Source organism: Tympanuchus pallidicinctus, unplaced genomic scaffold (genome assembly GCF_026119805.1).
Source record: "Tympanuchus pallidicinctus isolate F22 unplaced genomic scaffold, pur_lepc_1.0 scaffold16, whole genome shotgun sequence".
NCBI classification, from domain to species: Eukaryota; Metazoa; Chordata; class Aves; order Galliformes; family Phasianidae; genus Tympanuchus; species Tympanuchus pallidicinctus.
The window spans coordinates 24,917,058-24,935,950 of NW_026294679.1; the positions used below are offsets into that span (position 1 = coordinate 24,917,058).

The 18,893-nt window shown below is 37.2% G+C and overlaps 1 protein-coding gene across 9 annotated transcripts in view; it reads left to right on the top strand.

The window, feature by feature from the left end:
• Nucleotides 1–18,893, top strand: part of CTNNA3 (catenin alpha 3) — a 420,268-nt gene that overhangs the window by 26,343 nt on the left and 375,032 nt on the right. For all 9 annotated transcript variants that reach the window (XM_052678006.1, XM_052678005.1, XM_052678009.1 and 6 more), the window contains exons 4-5: nt 2,121–2,287; nt 12,479–12,598. In XM_052678006.1, the coding sequence (XP_052533966.1) occupies nt 2,121–2,287; nt 12,479–12,598 (287 nt within the window). The remainder of the gene's footprint in view (nt 1–2,120; nt 2,288–12,478; nt 12,599–18,893) is intronic.

An 18,893-nucleotide genomic window follows, 5' to 3' on the forward strand; every position in this document is an offset into this window, starting at 1 on the left:
GGTAGTAACACCATTTACTTCGCTATCTCGCTGTGTGTACTGAAATGTGCCTTGGAGTTATGTGTCTTCCATTAATTATATTATTTAAGATATATCCTGACTTTATTTCTTTTAATTGCTTTTCACTTCAATGCCTGAAATAGCTGAAATATGATGGATATGCTCATCTTCTGCTTCCGTATTTATGCCACTGAATTAGTACTCTGTGTTTCATTGTTTTTGACAAATATAATTAAGGGAGAAATCTGCCTGATGGGATTTACAATAAAATTGATTAGATTGCATCAGTGTCATGCCTGTCGACAGCACTTGAAGAATGTTCTCACATTATATTGGTGTTGGAGATGTCATTTCCTGCTGCTTATATACTTGTAGCTCCTTTCTTCCTAGACTGCAATCACAGTTGTATTTTGGAGTCATGGTCCTATGGCCATCAGATATTTGTTCATTCAAATGAACTCAGGCAATGGCCAGCTTGTTCCTAGGGGGTTCATGTTTCAGACCCTTCTGACTTTGCTTCACACTGTCAGTGGAGTCTCTGTTTGTCAGTGGAGAATTAGATTCAACGAATAGATTCAATAAATAAAGTTTCACATGATTGACGCCACTCTATTTCAGACTTGGCTGGAGTAATTCTGTTGTTCAGATATTGTATTGCAGATGTCTCTGTAGCCTAACTCTGACTCACACCTGTGTGGTGGAAAATGAAGAAATGTCTGTGGAATGAATTATAAGCCTTACGCCGTATTCTTTAGGAGTCCCATGCAGGCCAAAATACTAATTCACTAAGCAGTTGCGCACTGTAGGATACCTTTGCTTCCAAGCTGAGAGTAACAAAATTCAGGCAAATTGGCACATCTTGCAAACAGAGCATTATTAAGTTAAAAATATAGCATGTTTTAGATGATTGATCTTTAAGTTTCAACTCTTACTCTCTTTATCCTGAAACAAAATAATGTCTTAGGGACCTCTCCAGTGTATAAAAAATGTTGACATGCTTTCAAACAGAGAAGAGGAGAAGTGGGGAAAAAAAGAACAACCAGTGCTGAGATCCACATTCTCCAGATATGAGACCCTTAGCAGATTTATGCTAACAATATCCAAAGTGTGTTTGGTTTTCTTTTCAATGCAAGTGTTATGGCTAAGAGCGTGGATCCAACTTAATGAACAGGGAGAATGCCTAAGGGAGTCAGAAGGAATATGTCTGAGGAGAAGAGTCTTAAATATTCACTTTCTTGTGCTGCACTCTGGCTTTTCACTTCGTTTGAAATCCTGAGCAATCCCTGGAGTATTCAGTAAGAGCTGGATATTGATGGCTGAAAGTTTGTCTATATTGTTCTAAGCTTATTGAAAGACTTGGATGTTGGGACAGCAGAAGTGGGGCTTGTGTGCATAGACTTAATTTAATCATTAACTTTATTGCTACTTACTAGTAATGGTTTTATTTTTAAAGTACATATAATTGGGTAAATACTCAGTTTAAAGGAGAGGAGGAGATGGTAGTAGGGAATTTTGGCTCTTATAATGCTATTAGAGCAGTTTAAAGCCAAGATCTTTGGATGACTGTGTGGGATTTTTTTCAGTGACTGAATGCTGATAGGAATACAATGTCCGTTTAAATCTAGTTTTTAAAATTTAATGCTAGAAAGCAGTATTTATTATCTATTTGCACAGTTGCTAGCTTATCTGCATAGATTTTATTTGTTAGATGTTTGAGTGTATGAGATTTTCATTCTATTAACTTTTATTCATAATGAGAAAAGTAATATTTGATTCTCTTCTGTGTCCATGAATTACTTAACATTAAGTACCAAATAATATAAAAAGCAGTGACTAGAAAAGTTTAACTTAGAGCCTCTGATTTTCTGGTGTATAGTTAAGAGTAATTATGTGATTGCCAAAGGAACTGTTTAAGAATTAAATGACTCAAAACAGAAAAGAAATAGCATTCAAAATGCAGAATATTCTGCATCAGTAATAGATCTCCAAAGCATTAGGGCAACAAAAGCACACTAGATTTTTTGGTAATACCTGTGACTTGCCAGATAGCTGACAAAATTTTAACTGTTTCTTCTTGAGTATTGCAATATAGCCTAAATGAATTTGTCTTCATTTTACAGGTCAAGCTCTAAAGATATCAGCAGAGGCTTTTACCAGTGATCCCTGCTATTTGCCTAAGAGGCAGGCAGTTGTTCAAACAGCACGATCTCTCCTTACAGCTGTTACACGGCTTCTTATTCTGGCAGACATGGTTGATGTGGCATACTTACTGGAACATTTAACTGTGGTAAGTAAATTTTGACTTAACTCAGACTCCCTTTGGCCAGAAAAGGCTTTTTTTTTTGTGTGTGTGTGTGTATGTGTGTGTGTGTGCGTGTGTACACGTAATAACCTGGCAACTAGTGAAGGTGCTGATTTGTAGAAAATTAAAAAAATAAAAGTGCCCTACATCTAACTTAGCAGATAGTTATCCATAAAATTATATTTTAAGTTCCTTTTTCTTTATCTCCTGTTTATGTATGAAGCCTTCTTGATATTTGTGTGCATGACAGTTGATCTCTAGAGAACTTTGAAGGTGGAATTTTATGTGGGTATACTGGGAGGGAAGGGACCAAGCAGGTAAAGGTCTCTTTGTGTTCAACTTAGTTTGAAAAAGACAAGCTACAAGGAGAGGGAGGGAGGTGTGTTAGAAAGGTCCCTGATAGCTCCCTGGCTCTAGCTATTTATTCGCAGACTGCAAACAGAAAAGGCTAGAAAGTTCTAATTTTGACATGTCTTTAAAAATTGCACAGTACAAAATGCTTGTTAAAAGCAACATAAAGCTGCATGGCTGTCCAGAATTTGGTTTGTCTTTCACACTGCTGTGGCCACTGCTGAAACAAGCCACCTACCACCCTGTGCTCACATCCACTGTTTGGTGTCCATAAGTGTTCAGCAAACACTGATGGATGTCAATGGGTGCAACTTATTTTGCTTGGAGGAATTCAATGACCTATCTTTGTTATGCACTTCACAGAATCACAGAATTGTAGGGGTTGGAAGGGATCTGAAGATCATTGAGCCCCTGATAAAGCAGGTTCCTTGCAATAGGTTATGCAGGTAAATGTCCAGACAGCTCTTGAATATCTCCATAGAAGGAGACTCCATCATCTCTGGGCAACCTGTTCCAGTACTCCATCACCCTTCTTGTAAAGTAAGTTCTTCCACATGTTTGTATGGAACTTCTTATGTCCAAGTTTTAGGCCATTGCTCCTATGACTATGTACTACTGAGAAGAACTTGGCCTCATCTGTTTGCCTCCCACCTCCCTTTGGATATTTATAAACATTTATCAGATCCCCCTTCAGTCTTCTTTTCACCAGGCTGAAGAGACCCAGGTTACTCAACCTTTCCTCATATGGTGGATGCTCCAGGCCCTTTATCGTCTTTGTGACCCTCTTCTGGACTGCTTCTAGTAGATCCCCATTTTTTTTGAAGTGGGTAGCCCAAAACTGGACACAGTATTCTAAATATCACTTCACCAGGGCAGAGTAGACCCTTGACCTGCTGGCCATGTCCTTTTCAATGCACCCCATTTAGGATACCATTTACCTTCTTGGACACAAGTGCACACTGCAGGCTCATGGCCAGTCTTCTGTCTACCAAAATATCCAGGTCCTTCTCTGTAGTGTTCCTCTCTAGCAGGTCATCCCCTAACCTGTGATGCATGTGGCTGTTCTTCCCCAGGTGCAAGACACTTACACTTGCTCTTGTGAAACATCTTCAGATTCTTCTCTGCCCAACTCTCCAGCCTGTCCAAGTCTTGTTGAATGGCAGCAAAGCCTTCCAGTGCGTCAGTCATTCCTCCCAAGTTTCTATCATCAACAGACTTGCTGAGTGTGGATGCCATTCCTTCAACCAGATTGCTGATGAAGATGTTGAGCAATATGGAAGCTAGCTCTGATCCTGCAGAGCACCACTAGTTATTGGCCTCCAACCAGATTTGTGCCATTGATGACAACCCTGTGAGCTCTGCTAGTCAGCCAATTCTCAATCTACCTCACCATTCACTCACCTATCCTACAATTTCTAAGTTTCATAACAAGGATGTTGTGGGAGACAGTGCTGAAGTCAAGGTATGCAACATTCACTACTCTCTCCCTATCTACCCAGTCAGTGATGACACCATAGAGAGCTATCAGGCTGGTTGGGTATGATTTCCCCTTGTGAATCCATATCAACCACTCCTGATAACCTTCCCTTCCATTTGTTTGGAGATGGCATTCAGAATATTCCATCACCTTTCCAGGGATAGAGGTGAGGCTGACTGGCCTCTAGTTTCTCAGGTCCTCCTTCTAGTACATCTTGAAGACCAGAGTGATGTTGGATATCTTCCAGTCTTGAGGCACCTCCTCCATCCACCAAGACCTCTCAACGATGATAGAGAGTGGCTCAGCAGTAACCTCTACCAGCTCCCTCAGCACACATGAGGGCATCCCTCTGGGGCCTATGGATTTGTGTGTGTTGATTTTTGCTTGACGATCTCTGTTGCTATTTTGTTAGGCTGCAACTCAGTTGCCATCTGTCACATGACAAAAAAATGTAATGGAGTATTGGTGAGAAGGTTCAGCTTTTACTGCCACACCACCAATATCTGCCTCTGATATCATGGGCCAACATAACAAAATAGGAGACTTTACTATCGGAGTAGCTGCTGTATTATAATAATGCTGTATTCAGTCATTTTTTTTCTTCTTTTTCTGTTTCTCGTTGTACGGTAAGGATGCCCATGTTCTTCTTACCGTATAAAACTAACATGCTTGTATTACTATTTCATAATTAAGCAAAATATGTCCATTTCTGTTAAGCAACGTTAGTAAAATTTCCTGCTTACTCAAATTCTTTTGCTGATAACCGTAGTGTCTCGATTGACTTTAATGTTGCCAGCATACTTCTGACTCCCAAAATGTGTCACTGTGTTCCTCTTCTGGCAAGGGCGAGGAATTATTCTCTTCAAGTTTCCTTTTATATTCTAGCATCAAACACACTGATTAAAAAAAATAATAAATCAGGTTCTATTGACTTTAAAATGTTTGGGGAAAAAATTAGCTCCCAATCACAACAGGATTTGTTGCTTCGTACTGCAGTATTTCATAATAAAACAATGTTGTTTGGGTTCCAGTGCTTTATTTGAAACATTCAGCTTTGATAATTGCTGGAGGTGCAGCACAGGATAAAATAAGCACTGACTTGCAGAAAAGTCTATGTTGTTATATGCCAGCTATAGGAAGGTGGCCTGTTTTGTAGTGCTTGTGCAAAAAAAAATCTTAAATTATTGTATTTTAATTGGTAACCTGTTGAATTTTTGCATAAGTATTTTCATTATGTTAGAAGAACTCTTGTAAAATCCTTTCCATGTGTTTTACATAAGAGAATTGTAATTGGGAAGTTTTCTTTCCCACAGTTTCAGTATTTCTAAACAACTCTGTAAAACTCATACCATTATTTTCATTTGAAAATGAAAGCAAATAACTGGAGATCATAGTGAACACAAAGAACCATCAGAGAAACTCCAACAAATCACGCCAAGATGCTTATGTAAAATGACCCTAGTCTTTAGAAGATACATTTTTTTCATGATTATTTAGTCTCTGCACTGGCTGTTAAACCCAACACCAGTGGTATTAGTTGTCATGGCATCTTTCTGATATCTAATCAGGAAACTGACTTAGAATATTTAGAAATAGATTAGATTTAGCAGATTTAGAAGACTTAGAAGAGGTTATTTCAACACATGCTAGCGAATCACATTCAGATAAGATTCTGAGCTCTATCCAGCTGAGCCAGATTTAAATAAGACTCATTAAGTATTTTAATTTGAATTTCATTCTTTCAAAGGCCTTAACTTCAAGTATTGGACATTAGAACTTGCTTAGGAATTCCTTTTTTTTCCCCTTCAATGGAGTCTTGATCCCATAAAAAAAGATTGCATTCAGTAACCCTAGCATAGAAAGTAGACCTTACATTTGCTTTATCAGCTCTATTATTCTCAATGTCTACAGGTTCATATGACTAGGAAATCAACTTTTATTAAAAAAAAAAAGTCTTTAGCAGTTGTTTTGAAATTTTAATAACATTTTAATAACATTTTAATATACCTTCCATTTTATTTTTCTCTTCACAGAGGTGTGAAGAAAAATGTTATTTAACAGTGTTACAATAACACTGTTACTATTCATTTGAGATGTGTGATATTTAATTGCTTTTATTTCCATAACTCTGTGCTCTGTAATTGTCATAAAAACAAAAAGTTTGTGATAAAAATAAAGTTAATTTTTAAAATTGAGAAAGAAGGAAGCCCATCATCATCAAATATTAAAAATAATAGTAATTAATACCAATAATTTATTATTAATCATTCAACTTGTATTTAATCATATTAATATTTAATCATATTAATATTTGGTTAGCATATTATTTAAATTTCATCCAGTACAAAGTATTTCATGGGGAATTTTCTGTTTATGTTATTTTTAAACCCATTTAGCAAAGAGTGCTGTATTTAGTCTTGTTCATGCAATAGATTAATTAGCTCACAGTCATTCAAAACATTTAATATCATGCTTACTTCTACTGGGAGAATGTAGCCTGGGTTTTTTCACTTTTATTTTCTCTGCAGTCTTTGTACAAGAATATGAAAGAGACAGTGACAATCTGACTAGATGTCATATACAGTTTCTTCTAGTGTTATCTGTCATCTGCCATGTCTGCCATTCTACATGCACCTGAGAAAAAGGATGAACCACGTGTACTTCCAGTTTGTAGCCTGTAAGAGTATTGTGCTTTCCATACAGAAATACAGGATGGTTGAGGTTGGAAAGGACTTCTGGGTCCATCTGGTCCAACCCCGCTGTTCAAGCAGCAATACTACCTAGAACAGGTTGCCCAGGACAACATTCAGGTGTTTTTTGAAGATCTTCAAGGAGGTGGCTCTGCTGCATATCTGGGCAACCTGTGCCTGTGCTCCATCACCCACATAGTGCAGAAGTGCTTCCTGATGCTTAGATGGAACATCTTGCTCACTGTCTCTGATCCTGGGACTGGGTGGGCACCACTGAAAAGAACCACTGTGAAGATGAGATTCTTTTATGAAATTTCACCAGTAAGGTGGAGATCATTTTGGTTCTTTACAAAGTCCTATGGTATCTTCACTGCCCAAAACTGTTGCATGTTAGAACTATCTGACTGATCATATTTCCTCATACTATGTTTCTAATCATTTTTAGTAGAATTCACAGCCTTACAAAAGTATGATAGTGCAGTGCAAATGCTCATTTTAATTGGAGTTGACTGAGAAAGGAAGATACAACGCACTAATGAAAATGGTTTCATCTTTAAATGACTAAATTTTTTTTTATATAGGCAAGAGTTTAAATTGTAGAATCATAGAATTGCCAAAGTTGGGAAAGACCTCCAAGATCATCTAGTCCAACCATCTACCTACCACCAGTATTCCCCACTAACCTAGTGTCCTGTAGCACCACATCTAAGCATTTCTTGAGCACCTCCTGAGAGGGAGACTCAGCCACCTCCCTGGGAAGCCTGTTCCAGAGCCTGACCACTCTTTCAGAGGGGAATTTTTTCTAATAGTTCTCAATATCTCATTTTCTATGCTTAGTTTACTGCTTGACTTCTCTAACAAAAACAGTATTGTGAAAAACAAAACTCTCCTTATGTGTCACATTATTTGATTCTGTGCTGCATTACCAGCCTCATTCATTATGGCTAGTGGTGCTCAATATTATTTAATTAAGTGAATTAGCAGACTAATGGAACTGCTTGAATTTATTGATCAAGGGAGAACAGCAAAACAGTAACAAGCTCTGAGCTTTTCATTTAAAATATGTTGGCAGTTTGTTTATGTTTTTCTCTTATCTATTCCAGATCATGCTGAACCAGCGTGTTTTGTCTGCCTTTTCCCCTTTTTATTGTGCTTTTAGGGGTACTTTTTAAGTCTTCATATTTTTCAAAAACACCTCAGACAGTGGGATCTTCATAAAGTGTTTGCTTACAGTTATTTAACTACAGTCAGGAAAAAAGAAATGAGAATGACTACAATAAATAAGAAGTGACTTGAGAACTTGGGCATTATGTGGATGTAGCGTTTCATATTCTTCCCTTCCCTGCAGTGGAAGCATTAAAAATGTTTTTAGCAGGAGAGGGGTAGTATAGTGACAGAGAAGAAAGGTAAGGCTCACATATGCTTCAGGTTTAGGGATTTGACTTCACTTGTATAACTCAATGCAGAATTTGACTTGCATGCCACATCACCTTCTGATAGCTTTCTGTTGTGGTACCATGCAACATTTAATTTAAAAAAAAAAGAAAAATTAAAAAAAGAAAATAATCTACTCTGGAGGTAGACAGTCAGTTTTTAAAATAAAAAATGACCAGAGTCTTCTCTTCTTTTTTTCTTTGGTGAGTGTGAACAATCATTACAGCAATAGAAGCCTGTGTGAGCAAGAAATGTTAAAAGTTAACAGGAGTGTTTGAGATTGGACTTGGATTCTTCTGTGGTTCATACTCATATTTTTCTCATCAGCCACCAGAAATGGATTCTTATTGAGACCAGTACGTGACACATGGAACACAGTTATTTGTAATTAGAGTTACAGTGTTTATCACGACACTCCACAGATAATATGGCAATCTGTAAAGTGCAATAAATGACAAAGAAAAAGCAGCCCCAAAGAATTATTTTAAGAAGAGTTGCATTTCTCTAAGTGAACATTCTCTTGCTTGCAAACGGAACCTGAATGCCCTTCTGTTCTTGTTATCTTGACTGTGCTGCTTTGTGACCTCCTAATGACTCATAGCTTTCCAACCCCTAGGGCTTCCCTTGAAACAGCAACACTTAATGACTAGCAAACTGTTGCTAGGGAACAGGCTCCACAGTGGCTATGATGCAGTTTACGTAACATCCCTGGTTTTCGTCTTAGCATGGGAATTGCTGTAAAAAGAACATCATCCTTTTCTTGCAAGTCAGAAGCAGGTTTTGAAGGGACTATAACTGGCCAACTTCAGGTGGAACTACTTCAGATTTTCTTTGAAATGACCAAGTCTGAAGGTTCCCGAATCTGTTTTACTAGAGCACCAGAAAACAAAATGGAATACCGGAGCTGTATTTTCAAGAAAAAGCCACAGCTGCTGGGTTATAGTCACACTACAATGAAAAGATCTGAAAAGAAATCATACTTAAATGAAAAGATTTGTAAGCAAATCAATTTCTTGTTTTTGGTTGTTATTGTATAGGGATTCCCCATCAGAATTATTTCTTCTTCCCCTCTCCAGAGCTTCCTGGTCTGCAGTAGACTCTTCAGACTCATCCTTATGTGTAGTGAAAGCATCTTTGTTATCATATCTCAGGTGTAGATGTGGGCCAGCTACCTTAGGAGTTCATGCTTAGAAGTTTCATAACTTTGCTTCAGCTGCAGGCAGCTTGTCTGCTTTTTTTCACTGTTTTCTGTCCTACCCAACATCCTAGAAGGGTCTCCATGAGCAACGCATGTTTGTTAGGTTTGAGAAAGAATAATCTCCCTTTCTTCCAGAGTGTCTGCTTGATTCGGTGTATTGGGGCAGATAAATATGTCACCTTTGGAGGTGACAGGGCAGGTAAATATGTAGCAGCCTTCCTCCTTGCTGCTCAGCCACCACATTTTTAAGAGTCGTGAATCATTGAAACGATAGATAATTGTGCCTATATGCCATACCTTAGCAAAAGAAGATAAAGTAACAGAAGTAGGTTGCCCTCTTAAATCTCTTTCCAATGGCCTGGGAAAAGGAGGATATCAACTTCTTTTTTTGTGGTGAATTAAGAGTTAACTATAAGATTTCTAAATCTGGGAAAGGCTGCCTTAGACAACAATGGTATCTGTTTTTTTCTGAGATGGAGAGAATATATGCAACAACCTGTCAGTTTCACAGACTAGGGGAAAATAGTGACGAAAGTGAATTTATCTGGACTCAGCAATAAGGCTTATTTTGAATGCATAGGGCTTGCTTTAAATGAGGTAAAGCTTTTCTGGGTTGGTTATTTATATACTTATATATAATTTATAGATACAAATGTATATTTATTTATCTATTACATATAAAAATGTATTTGTATATTATTTTTTAATATAAAATAACTATAAAACTTTGAGATAATTTCCTCATAGGTTAATGTGGGATGTGCACAATTGCTAGAAATACAGCTAAGGGGGAAAAAAATCAATATTATATCTATTATATCAGTGTAGTGGTTTGAAAAGTATTTTAAGAAGTATTTAAGTATTTTCCTTCCCTCCCTCCTTCCCTCCTTCCCTCCTTCCCTCCTTCCCTCCGTCCCTCCCTCCCTCCTTCCCTCCTTCCCTCCTTCCCTCCCTCCCTCCGTCCCTCCTTCCCTCCGTCCCTCCGTCCCTCCCTCCCTCCCTCCCTCCTTCCCTCCTTCCCTCCTTCCCTCCTTCCCTCCCTCCCTCCCTCCCTCCCTCCCTCCCTCCCTCCCTCCCTCCTTCCTTCCTTCCTTCCTTTCTTCCTTCCTTCCTTCCTTCCTTCCTTCCTTCCTTCCTTCCTTCCTTCCTTCCTTCCTTCCTTCCTTCCTTCCTTCCTTCCTTCCTTCCTTCCTTCCTTCCTTCCTTCCTTCCTTCCTTCCTTCCTTCCTTCCTTCCTTCCTTCCTTCCTTCCTTCCTCCCTTCCTCCCTTCCTCCCTTCCTCCCTTCCTCCCTTCCTCCCTTCCTCCCTTCCTCCCTTCCTCCCTTCCTCCCTTCCTCCCTTCCTCCCTTCCTCCCTTCCTCCCTTCCTCCCTTCCTCCCTTCCTCCCTTCCTCCCTTCCTCCCTCCCTCCCTCCCTCCCTCCCTCCCTCCCTCCCTCCCTCCCTCCCTCCCTCCCTCCCTCCCTCCCTCCCTCCCTCCCTCCCTCCCTCCCTCCTTCCCTCCTTCCCTCCTTCCCTCCTTCCCTCCTTCCCTCCTTCCCTCCTTCCCTCCTTCCCTCCTTCCCTCCCTCCCTCCCTCCCTCCCTCCCTCCCTCCCTCCCTCCCTCCCTCCTTCCCTCCTTCCTTCCTTCCTTCCTTCCTTCCTTCCTTCCTTCCTTCCTTCCTTCCTTCCTTCCTTCCTTCCTTCCTTCCTTCCTTCCTTCCTTCCTTCCTTCCTTCCTTCCTTCCTTCCTTCCTTCCTTCCTTCCTTCCTTCCTTCCTTCCTTCCTTCCTTCCTTCCTTCCTTCCTTCCTTCCTTCCTTCCTTCCTTCCTTCCTTCCTTCCTTCCTAAATATTTTGTTTGTCTGGCCTCCTGTTCAGGTGACGTCTTTAGGCTTTATGGTCCATTGTGACATTCTCAGGTTTATCGAGTAAAAACGTATTCTGAAGCATATCTCCTAGAGAAAAAAAGATTTATAAAATCTTATCAAATCAAACTTTTAAGTGATTTTGTTTCTCTTTGTTGTATTCTTCCCTATTTTTGCTACTATTTTGTGAGGTGAGGAAATCGAGTACAACATACCTCTGTAATTTCATATCAGTGGTGTAGTAAACATTCATATCAGATCCTTAAGGAGAGGTAGATGATTTCATTACAAATAAAAACAAGCAGCATGTTCGCTCTTGCTGTCACCATCTCTGCTCACAAGCACTAGACAGTGTGCTGTGTCTGTAAAGTTCATCCAACTGTCAGGCCAGATATTAGGTTCAGGATCTGTTATGATGATGAAGAGGTTGAGAGGCACCATCTGTCAGGTCCTTCACATGTCTTGTGTGCTATGACATCTCCCTTTCCCCTTTCTAAAGGAAATTGTTAATAATGCAAATGTTAGCCTTTGTATTGCAGTTTCCTACAGCTGAATAAGCATTGTTCATCTATTTGAAAAATACCAGTACCACTTTTAATAATGTGTAGGTGAAAGAAGTACTGTATTTAAAGTGAGATTTGAAACAAAGTAGAACTAATCTTGTGGCAGCTTTCCTACAGCATCTGAGCATTTTGCCCAAGGTCAGACTTCAGCCTAGCAGATTATGATAAATAAATTAAATTGATAAAGACTACCCTACTGATATGCTTGTTAGAATAATGATTTCACTACCTGTGTGAAGTTGCATGTGCTTTTGTTAGTTGGAGAAGAAAAAGAAAGAAAGAAAACCATGTGAATGCTTTCTATTAAGTACCATGACATAGGAAAATAACTGATCTTTAAAGATGAGGTCTGCTTTATCACTAATGTTTTATGTAAGCCTTGTCTATGAAATGAAGCAGTGGATTTAGTTTACTTAAATTAGGTAATATGTACTTTTTAAAATTGTAGAATTGATTTCAAAATTATAGGAATGTGTTCATGTCTAGAATATGGTATACTTGAAGAAGATGCAGCACTACATCCTTAGTATTTAGTAGATTAGAAAGCTTATGCAGGAAACAGACAAAAGCAAAACCACAAGTGGTGAGTGACAATATTTCTTTCTTTACCATCACAGTTTCAAAGAACTTTCGAAACATTAAGAAATGTATCCAGTAGATCTGATCTGCAAAATACCTACCAGAAGTTTCAAAAGGATCTGGAAAACCTAGATTATTTGGCATACAAACGTCAGCAGGTAAGCATGTGGAAGCCGGGTAGTAAGATGTGGAACACTGGGCATATACGTGGTAAGTGGGAGAAGAAGAGCATTTGACAGAGTTATTGTTCTATCAGTAAGGTTTTGTGCTTCATGTCATTTGATTGTGTGAATCAATAGGAAGGGTGGCAATTCTATATTATACGTATGGTGTTGGAAGTAATGGTACTTTATTTCTGAAAAGATGTGTTTATCATACAGAAAGGTAAACAAGCACATAAAAGTTAGAGATTATTAAGCGTTGTATTAACTTACCAAACTTTTTTTAATTAAAAAATTTGGTAAGGGTATAAAAGTACAGTTTTAACTTGAGATACGAAAATAAATCCACAAAATTTAATGGAATCAAATACTTGCTGTGCATACAAACCATCATTTTTTTTTTCCTCTTCAGTAACGAATTTATAAGGCTAGATTGTATAAAAGTTTAAAGTGTATGCAGTATTTTACTCACGTTTATGAGACAGAGGTTAAATTAAACTGTTAATATGTGTTTGTGTACATGATTAAATGTATTTACATGGTTAAGTGCATTTAATCTTGCACAAGCTTTCTGTAAGTTGGGCATGGCAGCTGCGAAAATTGTCACCTCTCGTGTTAGGTCTTCATGTTTGTGTTCTTGGGAGGAAAAAATAACTTGGCCTATCTCAGATCAGACTGATGAAGCACCCTCTAATTTCTATGTAAGTTGTTTCATATTTTTCTGAATTCTGTCACTTGGTGTCAGTGTTGTCAAACACTTCACTTGTTTGGCAACAGATCCTTTCCAGTTGTTTATATTTGATAGAAAATGAGGAAAGGACTCAGAGACAGATGGTGGTTGAACACGTGAATCTTTGGTTCTTGAATTGATGAGGTCAGGGAGCAATATCTTAAGTGAGTTTTTCTGATAGTAATATGGCAAATTTCTTTGTGCCCTTGGACATGGGGCTGCTGATAAATAAAAGACTGTTTCAACTAACAAGTAATGCTAGTTTTAGCCTGTAATGTGGGTTTATGCTACTTGCTCTTGTAATTATGTCAAACATAGTAAGTGTCACATCTGCAATGGTTTGGAGAGTAGTTCTGAGCCAGGGAAGTATAAATTCTGTAATTGCTTCTCAGGATATCACTAATATTAGGGGTAGCTTTCTCTCTGAATTTTCATTCCCAACAAAATCCCTTTTTATTTCACAAGACCTATATATCATTATCTAGCGGACTCTAAACATGCTTCAATAGCATATTTCATTTCATCTTCAGAAAGGCATATTTTCTCCTGTTTCCAGATCTTTACTACATTTTCTATCTTAATATTTTGTATTTGTAAGCCACTTAGAGAATTTCAACATCCTTTTTAAATCAGGCATTCATATATCTCCTCATACTATTTCTTCTGTCTTTCTGTTGTGTTTAAATGTGTTGACAGAAGGTTTTGCATTTGGAGGTACTGGTAATGTATTAGCCATAACATCATTTCCTGCTTTCAATCACAGGACAGAGGATAGGCTTTTTACTAGGGCATATTCTTATCCAATATCTTATTGTATCTCATACAATATCTTATACAAATCTTACAAAATCTTATACAATGCTATGAAGAAAACAAAGTAGGCAGAGATTGAAATTAGAAAGCAAGTGAGAAACTAGAGATGTTCTCTGTACCTCAGTTAATTTACATGGCGTACCCATTCAGAAGTTTCATGATCTGTGGATTTTTTGGGTAGTAACCTATCTAATTATGATACTGAGATTTTCATCTCAATAGAACTTGCTGGAAATTCTGCAGAAAATGATTTGGAAAGCTGCTTATGTTAGCTGTGTAGGAGACTTTGAATTGACTCCTGCTTTGGAAATAAATTGATTTCTTTGTGAAAAGGGTAAGATTTGGTTCAATTACTATGGAAAAAGTACAGATCTGGATTGGAACTGAAATTCTTCTGAGTTTATGACATTTAATACTGACTTTGCAGAGTTTGTACCTTTAAAGGATAACAACAAATGTGCTCTTTTATTGAACTATGGATATATTTTTAGCCCAAAATGTTGAGTCACTGCCATATATTTGGAGATGAACAACAACTGTGTACAATATGAACATGAATCCATTTGTGGTGAAATAAGCTTTATGTAGTTTGAGTAATGAATGTGTTATGTTGCACTTTATTTCTCTATCTAAAAAGAAGAACGGAAGCAGACAACTATATCATTCAAAAGTAGTGTAATTTTTCAATATTGAAATTTTCCAGTTAGATGGAATATCACAATTTTTTAAAAGGATATTTGAAATTACTCACATTGAAACAAATCTCTGAATATGGACCAAACTTTTATTAGTGGTATTAGTATACAAGAAACAAACATGGATCTAGGTGCTGTTGTTGAACTGTTGCTGTCTCTGATGAACTCCCACGTATTCATGCCTGTTCTCTTCTGAATTGCTCTACATCAGATCTTTTCTTCTTACTACTGGTTAGCACAAGACACAGCTCCAATTCTATAGGCTTGTCATACTTTTCCAAAAGAAATGTCTTATTAAAAATTTACATGGAAACATGCTCAACTCAGGCCAGATTAAAAGCAAATAAAACATTTCTGTTCAACAGTTGAACATAGGCAGACTCTTGCGAATGTTAAGCGATGCAGGGTAAGAAGGGACTTTGTGATTCATCTCAAAACTTTTTTTTTTTTTTCCATTAGGATTATAGCAAATTTATTTTTCTTGTATGGGATCTTGCTGCTGTGGAAGGAAAGTTAACAATGTATTGTTCAGCTAAGAGAGTATTGGTTTAAGCCTCTTCATTGAAATTATTTTACTGTAAGGTCACTTCATTCATTTTCTGACTAATGGTATTTCCTCTGAAGAAGGATTACTTCCAGTAAATTTCTATATTTGGGAAGCAATCAAGGACCATAAGTGATCCATCTTGAAGTAGGTCTTTTTTATACTGTCCTGCTTGCTTTCCATTCATACTTTGTTTTGTCCCACAGGTAGTCTGTGTAGATTGTTTAGAGAATTACTATTTTTACTTATCTTCCTTCCATTTTTAATTGAGTTGAAAATTTAATTTCTACACTCTGAGCTGACTTTTTTTTGTTAAACTGGATTACATCTGAAATAGTTTTACTAAGTTAATAATGTTATAAACTTGTACCAATAAAGCTATTCTAATTGCACAGGACCAATATCAGGAAGTTAAATGTTTTAAAACTAAATTGCTTACCTCTTTTTTTAGGGACTAGCTTTATTTGTGACCAGCACAAAATTCATGTGAATTGTAGTCAGAATTAATGTTATGAAGTCACACAAAATATTACTATTGCTGTCTATTTTACTTTGAGATACTGGATACATCTTAGTGTGCTTGTGGGTATGTGTGGATTTTCTTTGGTTGTCAATAAGAGCTATTTATGTGTGCATTTGGAAAGTCTAAAGATAATTGTAAATGCCAGCAGAGAAGCACTGACCTTAAAATCTGATGATCAGTGGGGGACACGCAGGCAATTTTAATCCTTATGTTAACAAAGGTTGTGCTTGATGCCTTTGTGCCCCAAAACCATGGAAGGCCAGTAACTGCGATCTTTAGACTCACTGTTGTGCATAGACCAGCTGGGAATGTTTTCTTTTCACTCCTGTTTTCTTGATTCTTTATCTCCACTTTTATAAATCAATAGGTTTATACAGTGTTGAGTATCTTTTTAGTGTTCTTCCCCATTTTGTTAAAACTTTGCATTCTACATAAGTAGTAAAATACATTCTGTTGGCTGAACAGTAGACCTTCTAGTTTTGAGTTAAATACTGTGTAACTTGTTTCAGCATCAGCTAAGGAAGGTCAAACATACTTATGTTCAAATGTCATCAGTCAATTGAATTAAGTAAGTATCCTGTGGTTGCAACACATCTCAAAAACTACTAATATATCTTAAAGTGGAGAGAGGTAACAGAGAAATAGTTTAAAGAATGTGTTTTGGGGATTGTGTTCATCTTTTATGGCTCTATAATGCTTTTTCCTGATAGTTTCTATGTGAAGATTTTACACTATGTAGTTGTTATATCAGAATTTCATGTTATAACTATTTGTAAAATTTCCATCGACAAAATATGTATGTTACTTATTGTTTATATTAAAAAAAAAAATAAAAACCAAATGTAATGTGTAGGTTGCTCTGAAAGTAATGCCCCCTATTTATTTCCATGGAAAGTACAATGGATACAAAGTGTATACAATAATGCTGTTTGATGGAGCTATTTCTCAGCTACAAAATTATATTTTTTTCAACAAAGTCACCACTATTAGCTTTGCATTTTTACTAGTAATGATCAAGAATTTGTATGCCATGTTTGCAATAATCTGCACCAGCTGAGGCTACTGTTACTGTCACCACTGGTGAAATGCACCATCCACGTCCTCACTGTACTCACATCTACTCTATACCATAAACATTCGGCAAGCACTAACAAATGTCAGTGTGAGCCATTTTTTCTGCATGAAGGAATTCAGTTCCACACCTTTGCTTCGTATTCACTTCCATGTCAGATGCCATTTTGTCAAACTACCCCACTGCTGCCATCTGTTGCTTGGCAACAAAATGTAACAGGATATTGGTGGGAATATTCAGTCTCTACTGCCATACCACTGACAACTGTCTCTGATGTCATGGGACAATATTATAAAATAGGAGGCATTCTTTTGGAGTAGCCCTTGCCCATGTATATACATATACATACACATACACATACACATACATATACATATACATATACATATTTATTGTTCATATTAGGATAGAGCTAATCTATCCTTGAGCAATCTTAAAAATTAAGGTAGTTAATAAGGTCAGTTATTTGAAAATGGAATTTTGTCTAGCTATCGCAATCTGTTCTGTATGTGAAACAACACCTATTTTTTCTATTTCTTTTAAACCTTCATTTATTAGCAAAAAGAAAGGATAAGAGAAAGTGCTTATAACAAGAGAAGAAATTTCAAAAAGCATTAAATGCAGTTGAAATAAATGTGACTAATTCAACAGAGCAACTATACACAAAACTCTTCTACAAGAAAGATGAACATGTTTTGACAGATATTATGTTTGTTGCAATAACTTTGTATCACTGAAATATTTTTTTCTGCTTATATTTGCCTTCTCCATTGTTCCTACTGTTCTGGTTTTCATAAAACAATGGTTTTCTACACATTAATGATTCTGGTCTCCTTTCCTGCCTCCCCCCTTTCTTCTTGTAGTATTTTTTCAGACTGAATGTTGGAAATGTATCATGAACTCATCAGGAATCACTGCCAGCAAATAAAAGTGGTCAGCTCTACTCCATAGACCTAGTCTTACTGTATTTATGCCAGACAATTTTGAACCTGGAGTTCTGCCAGTAGATAAGGTTCCTGCAGTCAGGAGCTTTCTGCCTTCGAGAACAATATCCTCTTTAGCCATATGTTTATATAGGATCTTTTGGGCAAAAATCCTGACATATTGCATGCCAAGAGCATCCATTACTTTAGATAATCTGACTTAAAAAATGTTGTCATAATGCTCTGGATTTTGAATGTCAACAGGCAGCAGGCCTTCAACTTGTCCAGGTTTTCCTGGGCTTGCCTGGGATTTAGAATTTTTTTTATTTTATTATTATTATTATTATTTTTCATGCAGAGCTCTTTTATTTTTTCTTCTTCTCATAGAGCAATAGAATCACAGAATGGTTAAGTTTGGAAAAGACTTCTAGGATCACCAAGTCCAACCTCAACCCATTCTTGCCATGCTCACTGACCATGTCCATCAGTGCCTCATCTACCTTTCTAGCAATTAATTTACTTATATTTCACCTTTTCAAACAGTCTTGACATCTTCTTCTTCCTTTTTAAAAGGAAAATAAACTGCTTTAATGCTTTTGGGAACTTTATTTAATGATTAAACTGTGTTTAATCATTAAAAAGCAGACTTTTCTTGAGGCATACTACTTCCTCCCCCCCTAAAATTTCCTTTCAAATTTTCGTTACATCTTAATGTTCTTAAGTGTTTGGTGTATAAAGAAATTAACAATGAACATGGTATAACAAAATTGGTGCAAAGAATTAATTTAACTAAGCCACTAAAGTGGGAGAACTCTGGTAACAATGTTAAATTTAGTTGCAGAATTTAGAGACAGGCATGAAGAATAGCGGGATGACTTTCATATGGGGCTTGCTCAGGGATAACATGTGCTGACCATAATCAACACACCCATACCTTACCTTACTTATCTGTACTGCTAAGAGACAGGACTAATGATTTTTCACCTGAATTG